The sequence below is a fragment of the Brachyhypopomus gauderio genome, chromosome 6 (assembly GCF_052324685.1).
Source record: "Brachyhypopomus gauderio isolate BG-103 chromosome 6, BGAUD_0.2, whole genome shotgun sequence".
NCBI classification, from domain to species: domain Eukaryota; kingdom Metazoa; phylum Chordata; class Actinopteri; order Gymnotiformes; family Hypopomidae; genus Brachyhypopomus; species Brachyhypopomus gauderio.
Window position 1 is genome coordinate 14,416,261 of NC_135216.1, and position 23,214 is coordinate 14,439,474.

General features: G+C 43.0%; 4 protein-coding genes across 4 annotated transcripts; 3 read left to right on the top strand and 1 right to left on the bottom strand.

Moving 5' to 3' along the window:
- The first annotated feature begins 911 nt into the window (after window positions 1-911).
- rpl11 (ribosomal protein L11) lies at window positions 912-5,111 on the top strand. The gene is made up of 6 exons (XM_077008997.1): window positions 912-956; window positions 1,422-1,572; window positions 1,685-1,791; window positions 4,228-4,359; window positions 4,769-4,879; window positions 5,031-5,111. The coding sequence occupies exons 1-6, from the start codon at window positions 918-920 to the stop codon at window positions 5,058-5,060; spliced, it is 570 nt and encodes a 189-aa protein (XP_076865112.1). The 5' UTR covers window positions 912-917; the 3' UTR covers window positions 5,061-5,111.
- Window positions 5,112-5,803: 692 nt separating this feature from the next.
- Window positions 5,804-13,867, bottom strand: klhl43 (kelch-like family member 43). Its single transcript, XM_077008998.1, has 6 exons — window positions 13,699-13,867; window positions 9,869-10,619; window positions 8,508-8,854; window positions 7,859-8,158; window positions 7,586-7,761; window positions 5,804-7,488 (listed from the first exon to the last, which is right to left on the bottom strand). The coding sequence occupies exons 2-6, from the start codon at window positions 10,308-10,310 to the stop codon at window positions 6,744-6,746; spliced, it is 2,010 nt and encodes a 669-aa protein (XP_076865113.1). The 5' UTR covers window positions 10,311-10,619; window positions 13,699-13,867; the 3' UTR covers window positions 5,804-6,743.
- A 649-nt stretch (window positions 13,868-14,516) lies between these two features.
- Window positions 14,517-20,095, top strand: eloa (elongin A). Its single transcript, XM_077008999.1, has 12 exons — window positions 14,517-14,672; window positions 15,514-15,570; window positions 15,767-15,879; window positions 16,151-16,644; window positions 16,800-17,074; window positions 17,375-17,486; window positions 17,677-17,829; window positions 18,086-18,183; window positions 18,383-18,563; window positions 18,735-18,870; window positions 19,156-19,301; window positions 19,416-20,095. The coding sequence occupies exons 1-12, from the start codon at window positions 14,601-14,603 to the stop codon at window positions 19,475-19,477; spliced, it is 1,899 nt and encodes a 632-aa protein (XP_076865114.1). The 5' UTR covers window positions 14,517-14,600; the 3' UTR covers window positions 19,478-20,095.
- A 351-nt stretch (window positions 20,096-20,446) lies between these two features.
- Window positions 20,447-22,941, top strand: pithd1 (PITH (C-terminal proteasome-interacting domain of thioredoxin-like) domain containing 1). The gene is made up of 6 exons (XM_077009004.1): window positions 20,447-20,803; window positions 21,327-21,370; window positions 21,493-21,570; window positions 21,652-21,756; window positions 21,874-21,982; window positions 22,687-22,941. The coding sequence occupies exons 1-6, from the start codon at window positions 20,603-20,605 to the stop codon at window positions 22,786-22,788; spliced, it is 639 nt and encodes a 212-aa protein (XP_076865119.1). The 5' UTR covers window positions 20,447-20,602; the 3' UTR covers window positions 22,789-22,941.
- Window positions 22,942-23,214: the final 273 nt, after the last annotated feature.

Sequence of the window (23,214 nt, forward strand, 5' to 3'; positions counted from 1 at the left end):
AACAGCATGGTCTATGACAGTCACACATATTTCATCTGAAGTAAATGTTCTTTGTCTAATACCTTTAGTGTTTTAGCAATTGAAAAAACTGTAATTGACATGTGGTTCAGTAACTTAGGAATTTAGGGTTCAATAGGTGAGGGAAACCTATTGTTTTTGTTTTAGACTTTTCTCTTCTTTTTCTTCTACTTTTATTTTTACTATTTTTTATAGCTTATTCTCTGTGAGAAAAGTGATCAGTGGGAGAAGTTTTTTTGTAATACCAAAATAATACCAAAACATTTTGATACTGAAGTGTACTAACTCAGTATTATAATTGTTTTATTTTGCTAATAGATAGAAAATGTATTGCCTAAAATCTATGACCATTTCTGCTATTACATAAGAATACATGAAGGCTGTTAATGGCATGACCATTACTGGGTGTAGTGGCTTAAACCAAATGTTATAGAGATTAAGTAATTAAGTGGCATATTTTTCCAGAAAAAAATATTTTATGTAGGCTTTTCCTTCACGTATTTTACCAGTCTCAGTAAAACGGTGTATATAATATTATTGATGTAAATAAGGAGGCAGGCGGCATTAAGATGGTGTATAAGATGAGACTAAGAACTGACAACCGGGGGTTTTCTCGACTTTGGTTAACTAAAGGGAACTATGTACGCGAAACTGTATTTTGCCGGTTGTTTCTTAAGTGAACACATAACTATATAAGCTGTGCGCCGGAAGCGTATCGTCCTCTTTTAGTGATCAAAGATGGCGGTGAGTACGGCGAATAAAGTACTGAAAATGCTGTACCCCCGAAATCGTAAAACATCGCGTGATTCCTGCAGCATTTTTAAGGAATTCTAGGATACCAGCAATAGAACATTTATGATGTGTAGAGATATGCTTGTATTTGTAACGAAAACTATTTGATGAGAGAGATGAGCAAGTACAAAACGGCTAGCTTACTGGTGTGTGCTAGCTAATGGTCCGGACGAACACTGTCACTATGGCAAGCATGTGGTTCGCAAAAACGATCAGTGTGGATGAAATTATTAGCTGACCATTTCTGTGGTATCGTGTGTCGTTCTTAAATGTACTAGCAAGGCTGGCTATACAAATCGACAGTTGCTAGATCGCTAGCTATCACAGGTTAATGAGGTGCAAGGGGGGATGTCTAGGCATGTTCGCCAAGGAAGTCTTGTTAGCTAGCTAGCTAACTTCTAAACGTGAGGTTCCGTGTAACTATTGTGTTGGTACTTACTTATAAAGTAAGTAAAAACTTAGAATAGTAGTTATATTTACTGACAAGAGCTTGGCTATCGACATGGTGACGTGACAGCTTTAGATTGTCCCTTGGTATGGCTCCATTCGATGAAGCTTTGCATTCTGCATTTGCTTCAGCCCCCAAGTCCGTGTGTGTTCCCTGTTTGCAGGACCAGGGCGAGAAGAAGGAGAACCCCATGAGAGAACTGCGCATTCGTAAATTGTGCCTGAACATCTGTGTTGGGGAGAGTGGTGATAGGCTGACCCGTGCCGCCAAGGTGCTGGAACAGCTGACGGGCCAGACTCCTGTCTTCTCTAAAGGTAAAGTTCATATGGACAACTGTAACGTTTTGGGAGATGTTTGCTAGTGGAGGCCTCACTTTGGAGCAGTGTTTGTTGTCTTTGAAGTAATGTTGTCTGGTTTTTCTCGTAGCCCGCTACACTGTGCGATCCTTTGGCATTCGTAGGAATGAAAAGATTGCAGTCCACTGCACCGTCCGTGGTGCCAAGGCCGAGGAGATCTTGGAGAAGGGACTGAAGGTGAGCCTCTTGTGGTGTTTGGGTTGTCTTCTGTGTGGCAGTATTGACATGGCAAAGCTGAAGGTTTAAATTGTTTCTCTAGCTGATTTCTACAGCCCTCACAGTTTCCTATTGGAATGATGGTGGTTTAAACAAAAAAAAAAAAAAGCAAACAAAAAAACATCACCTAAACATCAGTTTTGTTTTTCAAAAATATTAGGACCCATTTCCTATATCTACTGGCAAGTCTACCTTGATTACCTCGTTAATTGGCAGTCTACAAACGTTAGTTGCTTATGGAACCACCTAATTTTCCGAGCCATTATGAAAGAGAGGATATTATTATAATGTTTTGAGTTTTATTGTTATTTGTCAGCCAGAATCCTGAAGTGCTTAGGTTTTTGGGGGGGTTAGATAGCCCCTTTTTTTTTTTTTTTTTTTTTTTTTTTTACAAATCATGTAGTCATTACATGTCTCAAGACCTCTCTTGCAGGGGTGGCCAACCCACCAGAGACAGAGCCACTTTTTTTTACTGTGTTACGGCAAAGAGCTGGGGGGGGGGTGAGTGTAGATTTTTGACGGGGGGTTTTGTAATGGACAAAAAATAACTATTATATCGCAATCGATTGCGATCGCCAGTAGTTGGCGAATTAGTAACTCGTGTGAGCGTGTGAAGACAGTCAAATGCGTGTTTTCCACTGCGCCGGTTTTAAAAGTATTAGCGGCTCGCTAGGCTTGTAAACAAACCGCGCACCACAAAGGTGTAGCAGTGTGTTGTTGCCCTCAGAGCTGATGAGGTAACCGGGCCACGGCACAGACTGTTAGTACAGGTGAGAGCGGACCGGCTGTGGAGCCGCATGATACCAGGCAAAGAGTCGCAGGTTGGCCACTCCTGCTCTATTGTTATTCTTTGATTGTTTAGGGTGATTTTGGATGATGGATAAATGTATGTGCCAAAACGTACTTTTTTTTTAAATTGACATTTACATTGGTTGTGTAAAAGGAGGAAACGGTTTAGTAATGTGGTGTGTGCCTTACTAGTAAATCTTGTAGTCTTCCAAGTCTTAGGAAGAGTAAACGGTGCATTTTTAAAGTTGTATTGATCATTTGTTAAAGGAAGTAGAAAGGTGGCAGCAACAGGTGTTTAAAGGGTGTTAACAGCTACTAAACTGATGAGCAAATGGTCATGGTTGTTCCCCACAAAATATTATGGGGAAAGTGATTTTCACTGTGTTGTGCCTTTAGCATTGAGTATGTTATCTGTACATGTTGGAAATCACCAGTTACTCACCACACTTGCACCTGCCCCAATAACATCTCCACCGCCGCTACCTTCATTTGCTTCAAGGCTCGGTTGTTTAGTAGTACAATCAGATGCTTTTTTTTTGTGTAAAAAAAAAAAAAAAAAAAAAGAAAGCAAGATTGACTGTCTTTTCGACATTGATTGCTGTTATTTTGACGTTTGCACCTTTGTCTGATATCTACGTAACAAAATATTTCCCATCAACTATTTCTATTTTTTATTGTAAAATGTAATAAATAATTATATTTTTTATTAATGACCCACATAAACCATAAAACTGATTTGCAATTTATTTGTGTTTTATTATGTTTGTGTATAATAATAAAATGCCCATGACTTTGTACTATGGATGTGTGAGGGGTGGGCGGATGCTTTATGGGGGAGACGTGGAAAGGCATCGCTAAAAGGGAGATCTCTTATGTGATTTAGGAAGCCTGAATGTGGATCTTGTGTGTAGAATTTTGTTCAATTAATTGGTTCAACGCAGATTTCTTCATGACTTATAATTGGTAGGCTTGAAAGTTACCGGATTGAGGCAGGCTGTTCCCGGAACGCACCCTTCAAAATGAGAGTTCCTGGATCCTTTTCCGGCAGGATCCGTCTCAAATTAAGCCCTGATTAAACTGGATTGTAAAGTTCCAGACAACAGGCTTATTTGTTGTTTGACATTTGTAATATGTATTCGTTCAGAACTTGTTGATAGTTGTGGTTTTCCATCAAATCAGCATGTGAAGCTGTAGTCTCAGTTCTTTCTTTTACAGATCTTGACAGCGCTGCTTCTGTCCATCTCTACAGTTATTATAAAAAATATTTGATCATAAAACCATTTCTGACTCAGGTCTCATGCAAGGCTCTATTTTGTCTATAGCATATTCAGAATTTTGAGATGTTTTATTCTTAAGATTTGGCTATTTCAGCTGTGATGCCACAGGCCTGCTAGCAGCTGGACTTGATGTTGGGCCTTCTAACAATCTGCCTCGCTTTTTGTCACCTCAGAAATGCCTGAGGCTATATACAGTCCTTCACTGGTTAGATTTGAGTGAAATGAGGATGTATGTCTTGCTCAGTTCAGCCAGTGTAAAAATGTGTTCAGCAATGTTGCGTTCTGTGTATGCTGTTTTAATCCATGCTTGATGAATGTCTGCTGTGCTCAGGTGCGGGAGTACGAGTTGAGGAAAAACAACTTCTCGGACAGTGGCAACTTTGGCTTTGGCATCCAGGAGCATATTGACCTGGGCATCAAGTACGACCCTAGCATCGGAATCTATGGGCTGGACTTCTATGTGGTGAGTGCTTAACATGGGCTCTCTATAATAGTCCTAAATGCAGTCTTTAACCTTAAAGCTCATGAGATTTAAAAATGAGACCACCTAAACCTGCGACTCCATAGTACCTTTAGAACACCGACTCGCTCTTCTAACAAATAAGTTCTCTACAGGGTGGTGGTTCGGCTATTCATGTCTGAGCAGTGTGGCCTAACTGCATGTCCCTTCTATGGCTTCATTTGATAGTTGTCAGCAACTTCAGAAATGTTCACAGCTGCTTTATCAGAACCGCGAAACCGCCGGAGTCGTTCACCATTGGGTTATTTTGGGTGTTTGGGTGGAGTTCTGTCGGGGCGTTCTTTCTTGTGAATCAGCTGTGCCTCTTGCGGCATGGATTTGTGGTGGACTCATCGCTTCTGTCGGGCTGCAGGTTCTCGGCAGGCCGGGCTTCAGCATTGCGGACAAGAAGAGGAAGAGGGGCCGCATCGGCTTTAAACACCGCATCCGCAAGGAGGAGGCCATGCGCTGGTTCCAGCAGAAGGTACGTTCCCCAGGAGCACCGTGCTTCTGGTCACCAACAGCTCGTCACGGTGCTAATGATGCCGAATAATCCTGGAACATTTCTCAAGACTTTTTGTGAAGCGTTCTAGTTTTAAGCAAGCTAATATTCCCTTGTTCTTTCTTTCTTTTAGTATGATGGCATCATCCTCCCTGGCAAATAGAGGACCACCTTTTGATTTTGTTTGTAATAACAAATAAAAATGAAAATCCCAGTTATTTCCTCCTGTGTTATTCCTGGAATTTGCATGCCTGTGTGGTTCTGTGTTGTATTGACGAGTCTTGAATTTGAGTGTGTGCAAAAAGTAGTTTGGAAGGATCGAGAATCTAAAGGTTGTGCTCTGCAGCGGCCATGTTCTTGCCGTCTCCATTAGTTTCCTCCGTGGGCTCTGGGTTAACTTCCACAGTCAAAATATAGAGGTTGGGTAAATTGGCTGTCCCTACAAAGTTCTCCCGAATGCATGTGTGACTCTCCTTGTCCGATAAACAGTTGTACGAGTGTCTGTATGAATGTGTTTGTATGCCCAGGAGATGGACAATCCATGCAATCCCAACTGAAGGTAGATGAAGGAGCCTAAGCCTAGAATCCCACTTCCCCTGTGTATAAGTAGAGGGATGACCATCTCGAGTCGGTTTTAGGGTCATCTGTGATGTCTGATTGAAATTTCTGAATTTATAAAAACTGAAAGTCTTGGACAGAGCAGTGACCATTTGATCTTTACCTGTGCTGATGAGCCAGTCTTATATCAACAGCTTTATTACTCTTGGCACATTCAGTACACTTCCTACAGCACCACAACCACACTATCCAAACATCGTTTTTGTGACCACAAAAACCTGTGTTAATGGACCAAAAGGAGTACATTTATAATCACACTGCTTGGCTTGTAAAGATAACACAAGACCATTTAAGCTTTGATGACTTTATTCAGTGAAATCCTAGAGAATCTTGTTTCCTTCGCACCTACATAATCCGTTTCTGTGTAGTCCCCTTATGTACAAAGCAGAAACCCTCAGATGGTGACCAAATACTTTACGAAGGGAACAGCTGATTTTTTTTCTTTACTACCATATTTCCAACCCCCAACTCTGTTTGAAATAGCTTCCTCTCCAGGATGTTCAGTGGTACATATTCTTAAAGGTAACGGGAACCTCGTGAGCAAAGGCTCAGAGTCCCCAGAGGGTTTTCCCCACAGTCACAAACTTGGGAGCTGGACCTCTTCTGTGTTTATTCAGGATTATTAAAACCATTGGGCATCATTCAGGAAGAATTGTGACTGGCACTTTTTTTTTTTTTTTTTTTTATAGTTTGAATTGATTTCTAAAAATGATTAGTCTTTAGATTTTGGGGTTACATTTAAAATTGTCATTGAGCTGAAATACATTTAGAAATAGCCCTCGACACACCTAACAGGCCAAACATTCAGTTTAATACAGTCACTGATAAACGTTCTGAATTCTACTGAAACCTTTTGTATATTTTGCAGTTAATATTTTTTGACAAATTAATTTCTAGAATTCACTCCTTCCAGGTATCAGACATATAGATGTTCAAACTCTTCTCCCCTGTACCCAGACCACACGTTAGTTCTTTCACTGCCCCATTCTCCCATACGCTCGCTCCAAGAACACAGCACGGGACGCATACCTAATCACTTTCACATTGTCAATTAATGGGCCCTGTATTTTAATGCTAGACTCCCTTTTTAGCTACACAAATACTGAATATCAGCAGTAATTTAGTACTTTTCTTTTAGGTTTCCCTTTTTTATATAACTTACTGACTAGCATCTCCTTCAATTTTTACGTCTACTAATCAATCACTTTGTCTTCCTTTACTCCCTGTTTCATGCAGCCATACTGCTCTGCTCCTCGTGGCTGGGGGTGTTGCGGTGTTTGCGAGAGGCGTGGCGCGGGGGCAGGGACAGGGCACAGCAGGACACGCCCACGGTGGGCTCAGGGAGGTCTTCACCGCTGGACCAGCTGTCGGTGGCTGGGTCATAGCGCTGGACGGCTGCCTTGTACCGCTTTTCCGCCTCGTTCCATCCGCCCACAAGGTACAGCTGATCCGCAAGGCAAGACACGCCGGCGGTGCTCACTCCCAACGGCAGGGATGCGGCTCTGCTCCACTGGCCGCTCTCGGGGCAGAACACCTCCGTGGCCAGGACGTCCACCCGCTCCCCTCCCTGGCCGAGCTGGCTGCCACCCACCACGTACACCTTCCCACCCAGGGTGGCAGAGCAGTGCCAGCCGCGTGGCGTCTCCAGCCGCGCCCGCTCGCTCCAGCGGTCGTTCTCCACGCTGTAGCACGCCACCGAGCAGGAGTAGGCGCAGCTTATGTAGCCGCCGGTCACCAGGATGTCGCCGGAGGGCAGGACGGCGCTGGCGTGGCAACAGCGCGGCATCTCCATGGGTGCTCGCAGCTGCCAGCTGTTGGACGATGGCAGGTAGCTCTCGGCGGTGGCCAGCAGGCCGTCGGTGTTACGGCCACCGATGGCGTACAGGCGCCCCCCGGAGGCCACTAGGCTGAAGTGCGTGCGGCGCTGACGCATGTTGCTCAGGTGCAGCCAGGTGTTGAAGCGCGGGTCGTATCTGAGGAGCAGCACACATGAAAAGTTTTAGAGTTTTTTATTTTGGACTCGTTGGTTTGTTATATTGACTGTGCCCTCTGTAGCGATGCGTAGTGTACCTGCAGAGGGTGCTGACTGCGTGTTTGGCCTGGTTCCGAGCATCGTTTTGGTCCTCTCCTCCTGCCACATATAGGAAGCCATCCATCACAGCCACACATTGGTTGAAGCTCTTGGCAGGAAGCTGGGAAAGATGGCGCCATGTAGCGACTCCTTCACGAGGATCTCTCCACAGAACCTAGAGACACACACTCTGCTCAGTAACAATATGACTTTAAACATTTTAAGATATGTAAGGTTCTCACAGCTTAAAAAAACACAAGAAAAAAACGTACTTCTCGACTAAGGGCACGCTCAGTTAGGGAAGGGCGCCCTCCGATGGTCAGCAGGGCTGTCTGGCTACCACGGACCTTGGTGCGGCGGGACTGTAGTGTGTTCTGCTGGTACGGTAGCAAATGGTAGTTCATAGCATCCACCAGTAGGTGGTGACACTGAGGATCCTGCATCATGCGGGCCACAGGCTGGATCTCACTGACAAGCTCGCAGGCAGGGATGGTCTCAAAACGCACGTGAGACAGCAGCTCGGAGGCATGTTCCTGCCTCTTCAGGTCAAAGTCCAGCCACTTCATGGCCAGCTGGATACGATTCAAGGTAAAGATAGCAATTCAGAATAAAAGTCACACTTCACTTAGATCACTTTATGCCGTTATGTCTAATTAGCGTACCACACTAATTCTCTATGTGTCTGCACTTTTATTTATAGTATGTAGGTATTTATATTTACTCTTATTTTACTCTGGGGTCACACATGTATAAATAGGGCCTGCTCAGGGTCAATGAGTTCAATGAGGGTCAATGAGTCCCCCCCCCCCCCCCCCCCCCCCCTCAGTGTATTTATATATACAGTATTACATGGCTGGTCCAGTCCAGTAAGGGATATGGGGCATGAACGCATGGGTGTGAGGTGAGAACGGGTGGAGGCACCTGGAAGGTGGTGACCTCTGACGGCAGGATAAGGTTGTCGTCCTGCAGGAAAGCGGTGATCTGCTCCAGGGTGAGTTGAGTGAACTGGGGTGTCTCTGAGAACTGGGCAAAGTTCTCCAGCACGAAGCGGCGGGCGGCGTCCCGTACGGGGCCCAGGCCGTAGGCGACACCGATGTTCCACACGTACACACAGGTGTGCGTATTCAACTCTGCCATCAGGAAGTCCATGCACATCTGGAGGAGGTGGGGGATCTGGAGTGTGCAGGCGGCAGACACCGTGCAGGCGATCGTGTACAGAGACATGTGAACACGGCCCAGGTAAGCAAAAGTGATCACGTTAGCCAGACCTGCAAATACAAGAGGGAAAATAAGTTCAGGTGTTCTACAAGCATCTTAGCCTCAGGTCTCATCCTAGAAAACTATAATCTGGGAGATTTAATTAGTTATTATGCAAAATTCAGGTTCTTCCAGTTATACTAGTGTAGTAGGAAGGATCACAGCTGGAGCTTAAATAAGTGAGGCACTGGTGAGACTTATACAGCAAACTCCTTGAACCTCATTGTTATACGAACAAAGGAGAAGTTAGTATACCTAAGAAAGAAAGATAAACTATCGCCCTTCATCATCAATGAACAATAGTTTATCACAGTGACAGAAATGTAACATCATGGCAGTTATATTAACACACTACAGGGGAGAGAGAAAGAGAGAGTAAAGTGAGTGTCATGAAGTAGTGTTGCTGTTCTTATGCAGAGCTGGTATGGCAAGAATACAGTATGGAATGAGGAACCTTATTAATTAGAGTAAATTGATTTGATGGGAATCTGTTGCCCTTCAGGAACACTTCAGTGCCTCACCCCTTACTTACACAGCAGCAGCTAACATCAATACATACGGCGCTCAAACTCCACACAAGCTGCTAGACACTAACGACTAGACACATACAAACTTCCTGTCACTGACTGAATTCTTGTAGCTTTTAGATTTTAGTGTGAGTCTTTGTAATTGCAGATTGAGCTCTGCTATTGTTTTTAGATATTGTCTTTTTGTATATAGGGCATGTTTAGGCTGAAAAATTCTTTATTTAGTCTTGCATTGAACTAAGGTGTTGAGGACTGAGTGTTGACAGTATAATGCATGTTGTGACTGTGTTTGGCTATCAAATCATTCCAATATGGTACAAAGTGGTCTTATTCAGTGACACCGCAACAAATTCCTTGCAGTTTGTACAAGTACAGCAGTAAAGTCGAACCTGAACATCTTGTTCATGGCCTGTGTCAACATGCATATGAAGCTCTTACCTCAAGGGGCTGTGCATGTCAATTTTGAATAATATGGAGGATACCTGAGGGTGTGTTTACCTAAGGGCGACAACGTGGGCAACTCCAGGCGTTTCAGGCCTGGGTCCTTTGCCAGAACTTCGCGCAGGTACTGGCTGACGGAGGACATCACAAGCTTGTGGACATCGAAGGCCTTGGTCTTGCAGGCCAGCTCCAGGTCGGTGAGGAAGCGCTCCTGTCTCATGCGGCTCAGCTCCTCCAGCAGGGCAGACCCGTGCAGGGGCCGGGTCACCTCCCCACCCAGGCCGAAGCCCCGCTCCCCGGGCCTGATCACTGGAGGAAGCAGGGGCATCCCGTTGAGGCAGTTGAGCTGTTCGACGTTGAGAGGTAATTCTAGCTTTTTAACTCCCGGTTCAGGAACCATCACCTCATTCTCATCATTCACCACCGCATTCGGCACCAGGGCCGTCTCTGGAGATGCCTTCTTTGGACGAGATGACTTCTTTTTCGGAGCCATGATCATACGTCAGGCTATTTGTTGTCTTTCTGTTAACAGGGTTTCCTAAATCACAGGCTGATTGTCATAAATGGTCAAGGGATGCTCTGTCAGTCTTATAGACAATTAAGACAGATATTTTAAAGGTTTTTATGGACTGATACACTTTCCTGCACCTTATTCCCCAGCTCTGCAGTGACTGACTGACAGACAAAGAGACGGACTAGGTAGACGGACTACTGACTCATTAACTCACTGAGGCTTATTTAGAGGGGACAACTGACAGGTGGTGATGAACTGTTGAGTGAGGGGGTGGTCAGTATCAGCACACAGCGCCTGGGAAAACACAGAAGACAACATTAGAGGGACGACTGCAGACAGCCCTGCGCACATACTTCATCATCTCACCTCTCAAAACAAAAGTAATGACAGACACATGTGCTTGTGGCCTTTGATAGCACGTCAGGGTTATAACTTATTATAGGTTAGCATTTAATCTGCCTTACTGTTATAGACCAGTTAGTTGCAGTGAGAGTTCTGCCTTTGAGAGTCCATTAGCATTTGGTTTTAGTAGTTCATCATAATTTATTAACATTTCTGATCATAAATGCCTATATAAAAATGTATGTACACAACGGGGTATATATAGCTGAACAAAATGAACAAAATTAATGTTTGTTTTTCTTTTAAATGAATTAGAGTTTATTTTTACTTGTAAATACAGCTTTTTTCTTGTTTTTTTTTATGTAGAGCTCAGTTGTTTACCAAACTAATAACCTGACTGTTGTCTCACTGTGTCCAATACAGAGCACACTGAACTAGAGGGAAACACTGTTTGTGTATACCTAGCCCCACACACAGGCCGACGTGATTGGTGTGTGGCACACAGGTGCAATCATGTCACTGTCTAAAAATATTCTGAAGCCACAGGAGAGCAGGGCTGGGCCCATGCTGCTTAAATTACCCTAGCACTGCCATCTGGGCCCTGCACCTTCCCCTGTGAATCTGTCCTCCTCCTCCTCCTCCTCCTCCTCCCATCTGCTGTAGCTGTACAGGTTTAGCACTGCTCTCTAATTCAGGTACAAACTTCTGTTGTTAAGCAACCCGTCTGTCCCACTCAGATATGACTTAGGCCAGTTCTTCACTACAGCAAGAGGAAAAATATTCACAGTAAATTTGTATGGCAGCACAGTATAAGTATATATATATATAATATATTATTTTTTAGTTTTTTCAGTATGTTCTGAATAGGCATCCTGGTCTTTGGAACTATACCAACATCAGTTTTGTTTATTTTTTAACAGATGTCATATCTCTTTTTATGTGACCTATTAAATAATGTGACCATAAAGTTAATGCATCTGGGAACTCCTAAAAACACACACATTATCATTGCTGTTAATTATAGGAAGAAAGACGTTAGTATAATACATTGTGCCATTCCTGTAAGGCTGTCCTGTCTGTCCTTTACAGTGTTATGAACATTTATGTTAGATTTTTATGGAATTTTAATTCCATACCCAGCAGATGCGATGAACTCTGTTTTGTGTACACCTGTCTCCACTTCTTTTTTTTGTTCTGAGTAATGAAACAGAACAGCCTCTTCCAGAATTATAATCCAGGTTTTAGTTGTTATTCTTGTCATTCTGGACACAACTGGCCAGTATTCAACCACAGCCCAGTTCATCCACAAATAAGAAATTATATTTGTTATATTAAGGCTTGAATTTGAGGTGAGAGATTGGTAATCTTTAATTATGGGTTAACATATGCCTCTATGAATGGAGCCTTTTTGTAAAATGTAATATATTATAAACTATTATTAGATTAGTTTAGATTTGTACTTTATCGATCCTTTAGGAGGTTTCCTTCAGGGAAATTATGGTTCCAGCAGCAACATTATTATAATACAACTTGTGGAAGGTAATAAAATAGTAATAGAAGAATAAATATTATACAAGTATGTGTACATATATATTAATTTATATATATTTATATATGCTGGAAATTACACACCATTTCATTTTTTGGTTAATGAGCTATTGAAACTTAGTTGTTAGTCTTATTGCTCTATAATAAATTTATGGTTTTATTATATGTATAAAACTATATTATTTTTGTTGAATTTACTATTAATGTTTAATTTTTATATATTATTGCTTCGATTAAATGATCTGATCCATTTGAATGAGCCATTAAGTGGTAATGCTTTCAGGGTATTGCCACATCATGCCAGTCGATGTATGTAACTGTGACCTCAGTCTGCGTCTGTAGCCTCATGTAACAGCACAGCAGCTGCTGGTGGAAGGAGCACGTGAGGGGCACTCAGCTCACGCATCACAGTGCTGACGGAACCACGCAGGGAGTGACCGTGAATGAACGCGGACGTAGCGGAGCGGAGGGAAAAAGAAACGCCAACGGGGAAGCATTTCCACTGAGACCTCGTACAGACTGTGGCTTCAAATAGCTAAATGAGAGCAAGAGTGAAAGGAAATGATGCACTGTGAAGAGAGGGGTAGGCTGCAGCCTGGCCATTAGTTTAGACCAGCAAGGTCCATCTGACCCAGGGTGCTTAATGGAAATATAGATGAGGAGTCTTTGGGTGGAGAGTTCACATAAACAGATTTACCTGGGAGGGGAAATACATGAACATTAGAGGGAGTGATGAAAGGAGCTGCAAAGGGTAAGGTGAGATGGAAATTCGCTGCTAAAGCGGGTTTGGTGACTCTTGGCAGCTGTCGTGTTTATTAGTGGTCAGACCTAAAGCTGAAGGCCGGGCCTGAACGGACAGCGGCTGTGTTCATGGCCCACTCCCTTAGCCACTGCATTCCTCTCCCTATCTCTGCCTGTTATTTATAGAGGCTGAGGAACATGCGGGCCCCTGGTGCTAGAGGTGGCACAGGTTTCCCGCTAGATGTCATTCAGTTTTTTTTTTTTTTCAACCCAGTGTCTAATTTAAATTTAGACAACCTCACTGGAGTTTCGAGTGGAAGCAGATTTGTGGGTGTATGTTTACACTGTAAAGCATGCTGGTCCACTGTCCTTATGCTCCCCGGTTGCCTGCTCAAATCAGTTCTGAGTAGATAGCAAAGCACTTGTGTATGTCACTCTAGATAAGAGCATGTCAGGCGGTCTTCTAAAAGTGAATGCACACAAAACTGGCAATGATGTCCTTCAGCCCAAAATCTAAGAACACCAGAGAGAAGTTTTGTTTATTTATGTTTGTGGTGTTCAAGAGTTTGTACATTTTATTATTATGCATGCACAATATTCCAGATTCCACAGTATTAGAACACTAGTCCCCAAGTGGAATTCAACGACATAGGCCTACTATGAATAATTATCTATTCTCGTACTCCAGCCTTGTGAAGACAAGCAGACATGCAAAAAGAAAGCAGAGACAAGAATGTTTTACCTTATGTTTCAGCTCTCTCTTTATCAATCTATGCTCTTCTTCTTTGATCTCTATTTTACTTTCAGGTCTTAACAAAATTCTGTTATATTTTCTTCTTCCTCCGGTACTCTACCCTTATGTCCTCTGTCTGTCTGTCAGAGCACTGTTGGTTTCTGAGTTTGAAGGAGGCAGGGTCCAACCAAATCTTTGTACTATCACCCCCCCCCCCCCCCAGACCTTAGTCCCGCCTGCACCTCCATCTCCTTATACAGGCAGCCACCCCTCCCAGCCAAACATAGTTCACATGCAGCAAGAACCCCTGACCCAAACAGGAGAAGAGGCCAATCCAGTGATGCCAACATGGGGCTCTCATGTGTTGTATATTGTCACGGTTGTTATTGCATTGGTTAACAATGATTTTGTCCCACGCAAAAAAATGTTATAATGTCCACCTACAAAAGTTGACATTTTTGATGGTCAGTATTATTTGTTTATAAAGCTGTTATGACTGTTAACTATTTGTGGTAGGCTCATAAATTCCCAAAGATATATAGCTTTACATATATTTTACATAAATTTTAAATATTGCACATCTCATCATCATGATTAGTGACTAACATTTTCATACAATAAGCAATTGTGATAAAAGAGCCCTCATGTTATTTCTTATTTCAACTATAAATTTGCATACTTAAAGTAAAAAAAGTGTTTATTGATAGAGAGCACTATACACACAATTGACGTCAACTTTTTAGAATTTCTAACAAGCTGCATCACAGTGATAATAATTTCGTGACCTCATTTTGTGATTAAATTTACTTCTTTACTCTTTATGACGTTTTTCCGGAATCTCCATGTGAATCTACTGGGCAGGCCTTCTTCGAGATGAAGTGGTTTCCGGGCAATATGTACCAGCTGTAAACATGGCGGAGGATCTGCTGGAGGTAGTGGAGAAGTTGCAATCAAGGCTCTCAGAAAACCAAGAGCCACGAAAGGTAGGAGTTCGCCCTTTGCGCTGGCAAGGTGCGGGTTGCCGAACGTGAAAATAACCGTTATTGTTTACGGTCCTGGGCATAAACGGAGGACAATTCCGCGAGTAAACCAACTCACACGTAGCCGTCGAAATACACTGCGCTACGCTACGTATCATACGACAACAAATGCGATATTTTGAGTCCTATAACTCCCGATTTGATGGATCGGTACCGTGTCTGTCGATTTATGTCGAGCACTGTTGGCTACATCCTGAGACGTTGCACTTTGTTGTTTGGAGCTGGGCACGATCCACTAGAAATGACACTCGCATTTGATGACACTAACAGAAAGGCCCTGAGTGATATGAAGCTAATGACATTTGTAGCTTCCTACTCATTTATACTGTGCCCACAAAGGCTCCGTATGAGACAGTAACTTGTTTAGCTTGCTACATATCCAAACATACCTTCAAACATTTGACCAGAAATGTCTTGGTCGGAGACGGTACTTTAAAAATCATTGTCAACGAAAGTGCTGTGGAAAAAACAACAACGTCCTTGCGAACTTGCGTGGCTCACAAAACTGCTTTGGGCAAAGATCTAAGCTAGCTAGCTGGTTGGTCTTTTTAGGGCCTGGACAGCATGTTATGGTTTGAGTTTGCTGGGTTAACATGCAGCAGCAGTTACAATGTAGACGCAGTCTACACGCATTTAATTCCTGAGAGCAACGTATATGATTTATTAGACACTATTATACATGCTCGAAGCCATTCGTTTTTGTCACTAGGTACAGTGCCAAGTAGGTAACCTCCTGTGTTTTGGATCGTTATGTGACCCATTTTGTTTTCTTTGTTGTATCAAGCTGCTGAGGACGCTGAAGAGGTTGGGGGAACTGCCCATTACTGTGGACATCCTTGTGGTAGGTTTAAGACATCCTCCTGCTGTTGGGACTTGCTGCTGTTCTATTTAATTTCAGTTAAAGAGGTAATGGAGTCTACACTTACTTTGCTTTTTGTACTCCTTGCCTCTGCCTCTCAGTCAGTGGGATGCTGTTGTTTAGGCTCCATAGCCGTTTGATGGTGTCGAATAAACACTTTGTTTTGGTTCCCTTTCAGGAAACAGGTGTTGGGAAGACTGTAAATTCCCTGCGCAAACATGACCTTGCTGGGGAGGCAGCAAAGACCCTTGTGGCCAAGTGGAAGAAGCTGGTACCCCAGTCTGCAGAAAGGTGAGATCTGACGTCCAGTTTAACAGGGGTAAAAAACCTTAACGTGTGAAATGCCTGGACATTAGCTCATGCTGGTGGTTGGAGTAACGCTTACTATATACATGAAGTAGTGTGATCTGCTTGCTGGCTTATCTGATTATAAAATTGCATATCTTGACATATTGTTATATGGACTCCTGCGCTACAGTAGAGAATTTTAGTGCTAGCCAAGCTATAGGTCTGAATACTTCAAATGCATTTTCAGTCATATGTTACTCTTGCGTATGGGCAGACCCAGTAGTACAAAAGAGGGACGCTCCCACTCACGGACAGACGACACGAGAGGTTACAAACGCACTAGGGAACCTTCACCAGAAGACCCGCCACCCGTAGAGGAGGAAGAAGAGGAGGAGGAGGAAGAGTACCAACAAGAGTACTCCCCTTCTCAGCCACAGCACTACAGCCCTCAGCACAGCAATGACGGGGCAAGGGGGTACCAGTCAGAGGAATACGCGAGTCCAGCAGAGGAGCCGACGCCTAGTCCTCCTCGGAAGGAGATCAGACACAGCAAGACGCACAGAGAGGCGGCAAGAGAGCATGGCTCACACTCCGCCAGGGAGCAGGAGAGACGTAAACGGCCCATGCAGGCGCCGAGCGGTGGAGGCGAGGCGCTGACACGCAGTGACGACAGAGAACAGAAAGGGGGCTCCACGCACACATCTTCCAAACACAGCCGTCACTCCACCCCACATGAAAGTAAAAGAGACAAGAAAGGGGGCAGTGATGGTAAGTCTGACAACTGTGCTTGTGCGCTAACGCTGTATTTATTGCATGTCCTGTAAGACTTCTGTAACTCAGAAATGAGAGCCATCTTATCTATATCAGCTGCATAAGAATATATTCCTGACTCTTTTTGGGGGCTTTTGGGTTTTTTTTTTTAGGCAGGCCTCGGGAAAGAAGGGACAGACCAGAGCCAGTGCGTGATGAAGATGAGGAACGCTACGAGGCTCCCACCAAGTCCTTTGAATACTTTCTCACGTATGACGACCCTGCACTAAGTAAGAAGAAGAAGAAACAGTCTCGTCCATCTCAGCCTGTTACCCCTACTCCTTCAGTGTCCTCCAAGTCCAGCAAGGCCAATGGGACTCCGAGCAAGCGCCCTGAGCCAGCGCCCACGCCTGCATCCACAAACACTGTGCCAGAGAAACGCCGAAAGGTGGGGCCCTTCTTGGCAGCCTGACTCTTAGTTGCTCTCATCTAACGTGATCAAGAGTAGATCATAAGTCATTTTAAGACTACAACCCTCCCTCTTTTTTCAGGCATATGAAAGTGTGAATTTATTTCACTTTAATTAAAATGTTTTTGTTTAAATTGTTGGTAAAAATTGGCTTGTTGAATGAGGCTTGAGCTAAATCTGTGATGTTTTGGACGAGGGAGACAAGGATCAAATCTGACCTCTCAATGGCTTTGCGACCCTCTGTCTCTGGGTCTTTCTTGCCGTGTTGTCTTTTCTCAGGTAGTGGACGTGGTCCCCACTCTACCTGACTTCCCATTGCCTGCCATCCAGCCTAACTACAGACCACTGCCCTCGATAGATGTCACCCCACTGTCCCCACAGAGACGCAAAGGTTGGAGTTTTTTGTCATTGGCAGCCACTGCAAACTTTATCCTTTCCATCAGGTATATTGAGTGTGGATCTCATTCATATTACATACTTAAAGGAGAACATAGAAAAATCTAAAAAAAAGGAAAAATGTTGATTTTTCTCCTCTTTCATTGACCTGATGTTTTTTCTCTTTTTTTCCCTCCCTCTATTAGTCCCCATATCGTGTGATGAAGAGGATGCTGGCTTCACAGGCCGGCGTTTCAACTCAAAAATGGTGGTGTACTCTGGCTCAAAGACCGCATACCTACCTAAGATGATGACTCTGTATGAGCAGTGCATCAGAGTCCTACAGAACAATATTGACTGTGAGTTGCATGCTGACTAATACAGCCATTTGAAATAAGCAACTTATCTGAGGGTACACATTGGGCTTTATTCTTTTTCCATGTCTACACTGAGTGTTGTATTGGCCCGATTTTCACCTGGCTGTTTCATACATATTTAGTGTCCAGAGCTAATACAGCCTCACTGTTATATAAATGACTGCTCTAATCAGACCCAACAGTAGCATGACTCAGAGCATACATCTTTACTGTACTACTGTGCTGTTTGTTTCCTCAGCAATTGAAGAGGTTGGTGGTGTGCCTTTTGAGATTTTGGAACCAGTTCTGGACAGGTGTACTCCAGAACAGTTATACCGCATCGAGCAGTTTAACCAGGTGTGTGCAGACACACACTAACGCACTACTTTCTTTTATTCTCTCTCATACACAGCTGTCTGGTTAAATAATGCAGCTTCAGAATACCTGAATATTGATTAGCTAAAACGTATGGCATTTTAATTGTGAGGGAGTGTCTTTTTTTGGAGATGCTGTGGAGAATGTTGTGAGGTAATGACACTGTCCGCCCTTCCTCAAGTATTTCATAGAGGAGTCCGCTGATCTGTGGATGCGACACTGCCAGCGAGACTTTAAGCGTGAGGCTCCTCAGGAGTATGAGAGCTGGAGGGAGCTGTACTTGCGTCTGCACGATGAGCGTGAGGAGCGTCTGCGCATGCTCACGCAGAACATCAGCTCCGCCCACGCCAACAAGCCCAAAGGTATCCGTGTCTAGTTCCTGCATGGCCTCTTGCTGAAGAGTGTGTGGGCGGGCTCTGCACGATCCTTTACCTTTAGGAAATGTCCGGAAGATTCCATAAAGCTACAGCCCACAAATGCTTGATGTGACTACTGCAAAAGAAGTGATGCTGAAATTGCCGTTCTGTTGTCAGGTCGTCAGGTGAAGATGGCGTACGTTAATACGGCGGCTAAACCCCCTCGTGATGTTCGGAGGAGGCAGGAGAAGTTCGGAACTACAAGTGGCGCTACCAGCAGCAGCATCAGTTCTGCGGCCCCAGCTCGAGTCAAGTGAGCAAATGCTGAATTTGTTTTCCGTGCTGAAGTGTTTGACGACTTCCCTCAAAAAGCCATTACTTGCTAATCTTATTTACAGCAAGGGACTCGTATAGTTCATTCATATGGTTGTGTGGGCCTTCTGTTTGTGTTCTGTTGGTCATATAACTCAAGCTCTCAGGTCTTTTTCTATTTTAAGAGGTCACATTTAAGACGTGTCATGAGCTCGGGTGCAATTGGCCTAAAAACGAGAGTGTACTTAATCAAAACATTTCCTTTAATTTGCCTTATCTTTTTCAGAATCAGACCCATAATGCCACATAGCTCCCATCTTCTGTCAGGTGATGGGGGCCAGGCTTCCTTCAGCAGTGTTCCAGACACCTCTCGTCCTTCAGTTCCCAGCAGCAGTGCTGGCCACAGTGCAAGAGACAAACAACAGGTCAAAAGTGAGTTAACAAAAACACTACATATTTGCATCTGCAAAAGTACCCATGCCTTAATAATTCTATGTAAACTGAGTCTTGCTTATGTGAGTCTAACTTTGCCCTCTCTTCTTTCAGAAATTGCCCCCATGATGGCTAAAACTATCAAAGAATTTAAGAACCGTTTTTCCCGACGATAAAGAAAGAAGAGACACTGGTTTTGTTTTGTCAGAGATTAAGTGGAGGACTGAGAGATTCTAGAGTCCATTCTCAGTCAATGTAATGCTTCAGCCTGCGATACCCCCTCTCCTCTTGTTTTTATGCTTTTAATTGTGTCCATGCAGATCAGTTCAAGAAAAACAGTCTTGCCATAGCATGTGGTCAGTTTTGTCACTTTCAAAGGAATTACTGTACAGTACATTACACTACAATAGGACATTGGATTTTAACTGTTATATTTTGGCATATTTTTTAATTCCCTTTGCAAGCAAACAATTGCTTTTCATAATGACATCTTCCACATTAATGAGATTATAAGCATTTTTTGCTTATCGATTTTATTTCATTCACTGTCATGAAAATGATGTGAGTGATCATGTGTTTGGGCAGCAAATGGTAGACACATGAGAAAAGAGTGAGAGGGGAGACAGTCAGTGGTTAGGGCCCTACTCCTCCGCCAACTATTTATTTTCAGTCCATGGTCTGGGTTTCTCTGAACTTGGTCCTAGAATGACATAGGATGAAAAAAATAGTAATTTTAATAAATTTTAATAAAATGCTATATGGACGTTTTTAATAAAATTTCCATCTTGCCCTCACTTTGTTCTGTGTTGGTGAGTTTAATTGTTCTAGATTGCTCACGTGTCAGTAGCTGTGTCTGTATTAACTTCAGCGTGGTGTTATGACAGACTGAATGAGATGAAGAAATGCGTGATGAAAAGTGTTTGGTTCATGATTAAAATAACTGAAAATTTAGTGGCCATGTGTTTTTCGCATTCCTCTTACTTACCAGAGCGATCAGATAGGTGTCTCGTTTCATGCTGTGCTTCTAAGCCAATCCTATGGCGACGTCAATGTTCCGTTCAAGAGGGGCTGGTAATAACGCTTCTCGCTATTGGCTGTCTTCGTTTCCTCATCGTCCAACCAGAGCAGCGAATTCTTCTTTATTTTGTGTTTCTTCCAGAAGCGTCCCCTTCTTTCTTGTTGCACTGCTATATGTGGCATTAAACTTCTTCGTAATGGCTCGTTAAGTGTCTCAGAAACTGGCGAAGATATAATTTTATTATAATAAAGCTAATAAATACTAATAAAGCTAATCCCATGCAATGTCTGGTCACGGACATGGACACGGCGGTGGGCACAGTCACGGCTGTTGTGAACATGAGCACGAACCCGCCGAGCGGGGCCTGGAGTACGGGCTGTACCGGCGCATCGACACGGACAAGCTGCAGTGCCTAAATGAAAGTCGAGAAGGTGACGGGAAACTGGTGTTCAAACCCTGGGATCAGCGAACAGACCGCGAAAAGGTGACTAGGCGTTAACAATGTTCCACTTCAGTGGTCTCGTAACTCCAGGTACGAGTAGCAAGGTAGTGGGAAAGTTGTTTTAATTCCCCGAGTTGACCCCCTGCTTCAGTTCATGAAGCGCTTGCTGATTCACTCTCTGTTGGCTGACCCCATGTCTCGGGGGTGGTAAAGTAAGGACAACGCTGAACTTGACGGTGATGGACTTCAGACGACAGAGGCCATGTGTGGCACACTGATAATTTATGAATCCTTTTGTTAAGATCTGTCTTCCATTATTGTGTATGCTGCTGCAGAACGTATTTGTTGGATCATGTCAGGAGAGTAACAAAATAATTGATGTTATACATCATGATGCATGATGTATAATGCACTTTTCTAAGTCATTCTGTGTAAGTCATCTGTTGCATGCAAATAAAGGAAAAAAAACCTCTGCATTCATAGTGAGTATGGAAATATGATATAGAGCATACAATATCTGTGTTAATTAATCAACATTACTGTTGTGTTTTTAATCGTTTTTCAGTTTGTGGAAAGTGATGCTGATGAGGAACTTCTGTTCAATATCCCGTAAGACTGTCATCCTCCTCTGTCTCTTATCCTGCCTTCACATAGTTAGTGTCCACTACATGTGCACCATTGTCTCTGCCTTCCTCCGTGCTTCATTTGTTTTCTCTTGTTTGTTTTGGCAGGTTTACCGGAAGTGTGAAACTGAAAGGGATTATAATCTCTGGAGAGGACGATGAGTCCCACCCGGCTGAGATGAGGCTGTAAGCATGCCGTTAATATGATATGAATCTTACAAGGTAGAGACTGTATATAACACACAGGTTTTTTATAACCATGTGCAGATACAAGAATATACCACAGATGTCATTTGATGATACAAGCCGAGAACCAGAACAAGCATTTCGTCTCAACAGGGATTCATTGGCTGAACTGGAGTATCCAACCAAGTATGTCTTCTCTATATATTTGAAGTTTTGTAAAAAATAAAATAAAATACAGATACTTGGACGTCTATTTGTTGTGTAGTTTTGACCAATGCTTCTTGTTAATATTTATTTTTTTAGGATAACACGCTTTTCCAATGTGCAACACTTGTCTCTTCATATTCCTCGGAACTTTGGGGGAGAGTCCACTCGTATCTACTATATTGGGCTTCGGGGGGAGTACACTGAGGTGAGGGCCTGTGGCTAGGGACTTGTGGATGTCACAGTGAAGGAATTTTTCAAGTATGGTCATTTTCAGCTGCTGCAACCAAAAATGCTCAAAACATGGCTACCAAGAATGACCATTAAAAAAATGAGCCACCTTTACCTTAGGCATAGTTGTTGCAGCAAAATACCTGTTCTAAAATTAACTCTCCCATTAAAGATCTGTGCATTTTTCATGTGTAAATCATGTTGAATTTCCCCTAACCCTTATCTTCAGAGAGAATTAGCTTTTTTTCATTTACCATGCTTTTTATTAATCATGAAACACTTATCTTCTCCAAAACTGGGGCAAATGTATGGGATCTGAAAAAGCTTGAGAGAGGCATAAAATCATCCACCAGATATTTACATTTACATTTAGGCCATTTAGCAGACTCTCCAGAGCAACTTACAAAGAATGCATCCTAGATAGTAGCATACAGCATACTTCAGACATCAGGAAATATACAAGCGGAGTTATTCTCACTGACGCTGTACTGAACCCCAGTAGTGCAGAAGCACATGAAAACAACACAAAGGCCAGGTGTTTGCTAGCAGTGATGGGGAACCTGAAGTGAATGTTAAATGTTTTACTGATGACAGTGGGCAGATTTGGGCATGGATTTACACATATGTGCACGTTTGACACGTTATAATCTGTTTTATCTGTCTGTGCCTTTCCTCTCCCAGGCTCATAGACACGAAGTGACAATCTGTAACTATGAGGCAGCAGCAAATCCAGCAGATCACAAAGTGGAAAATATTACTCCACAGACACAGTTTATATCATGATGGTGGTGTAAGATGGAACTGCCTGTATGAAAAGAATATAAGAATGAATGATTTTTCATATTACAGATATTAATAAAGAGAATATATAGAAGGCAAATGTTTGTGAAGATTTGTTCATTTGAAAAAAATTACCAATAAACATTCAGAGTTAAACACGTTTGTCCTCTTTGAATTAAGTCATATGTCTAATATAATAAAAAAAATAGGAAAACAATTTCTAAGGGATTCGTGTTAATTTCATAGTGTGAAACAATCAAATGGTGTCTACAAGCATTTTAGATTGGCACAAATACGAAAAAAAATCCCATTTAAGAATTCACTTGGATCGTCACTACTACGTTCTGCTGTATTTGATTACCTGGGTTCGGGCATTGTTAAAACATTTTTATATAAATTTAAAATTATTTGTTAGAATAACGGCTATGA

What these genes read in the sequence shown, in the direction of transcription:
- rpl11 (XM_077008997.1), top strand. Translation starts at nt 918, where the DNA reads ATGAGAGAGATGAGCAAGTACAAAACGGCTAGCTTACTG. An exon ending in GACTCCTGTCTTCTCTAAAG is followed by an intron (nt 1,573 to 1,684) that starts GTAAAGTTCATA and finishes TTTTTCTCGTAG; the next exon opens with CCCGCTACACTGTGCGATCC. An exon ending in TGCGCTGGTTCCAGCAGAAG is followed by an intron (nt 4,880 to 5,030) that starts GTACGTTCCCCA and finishes TCTTTCTTTTAG; the next exon opens with TATGATGGCATCATCCTCCC.
- pithd1 (XM_077009004.1), top strand. Translation starts at nt 20,603, where the DNA reads ATGTCTGGTCACGGACATGGACACGGCGGTGGGCACAGTCACGGCTGT. An exon ending in GAACTTCTGTTCAATATCCC is followed by an intron (nt 21,371 to 21,492) that starts GTAAGACTGTCA and finishes TTGTTTTGGCAG; the next exon opens with GTTTACCGGAAGTGTGAAAC. An exon ending in GAACTGGAGTATCCAACCAA is followed by an intron (nt 21,757 to 21,873) that starts GTATGTCTTCTC and finishes TTATTTTTTTAG; the next exon opens with GATAACACGCTTTTCCAATG.
- klhl43 (XM_077008998.1), bottom strand. Translation starts at nt 10,310, where the DNA reads ATGATCATGGCTCCGAAAAAGAAGTCATCTCGTCCAAAGAAGGCATCT. An exon ending in CAGAGGTCACCACCTTCCAG is followed by an intron (nt 8,159 to 8,507) that starts GTGCCTCCACCC and finishes AATCGTATCCAG; the next exon opens with CTGGCCATGAAGTGGCTGGA. An exon ending in GCAGTCAGCACCCTCTGCAG is followed by an intron (nt 7,489 to 7,585) that starts GTACACTACGCA and finishes GCTGCTCCTCAG; the next exon opens with ATACGACCCGCGCTTCAACA.
- eloa (XM_077008999.1), top strand. Translation starts at nt 14,601, where the DNA reads ATGGCGGAGGATCTGCTGGAGGTAGTGGAGAAGTTGCAATCAAGGCTC. An exon ending in GTACCCCAGTCTGCAGAAAG is followed by an intron (nt 15,880 to 16,150) that starts GTGAGATCTGAC and finishes GCGTATGGGCAG; the next exon opens with ACCCAGTAGTACAAAAGAGG. An exon ending in AGACAAACAACAGGTCAAAA is followed by an intron (nt 19,302 to 19,415) that starts GTGAGTTAACAA and finishes CTCTTCTTTCAG; the next exon opens with AAATTGCCCCCATGATGGCT.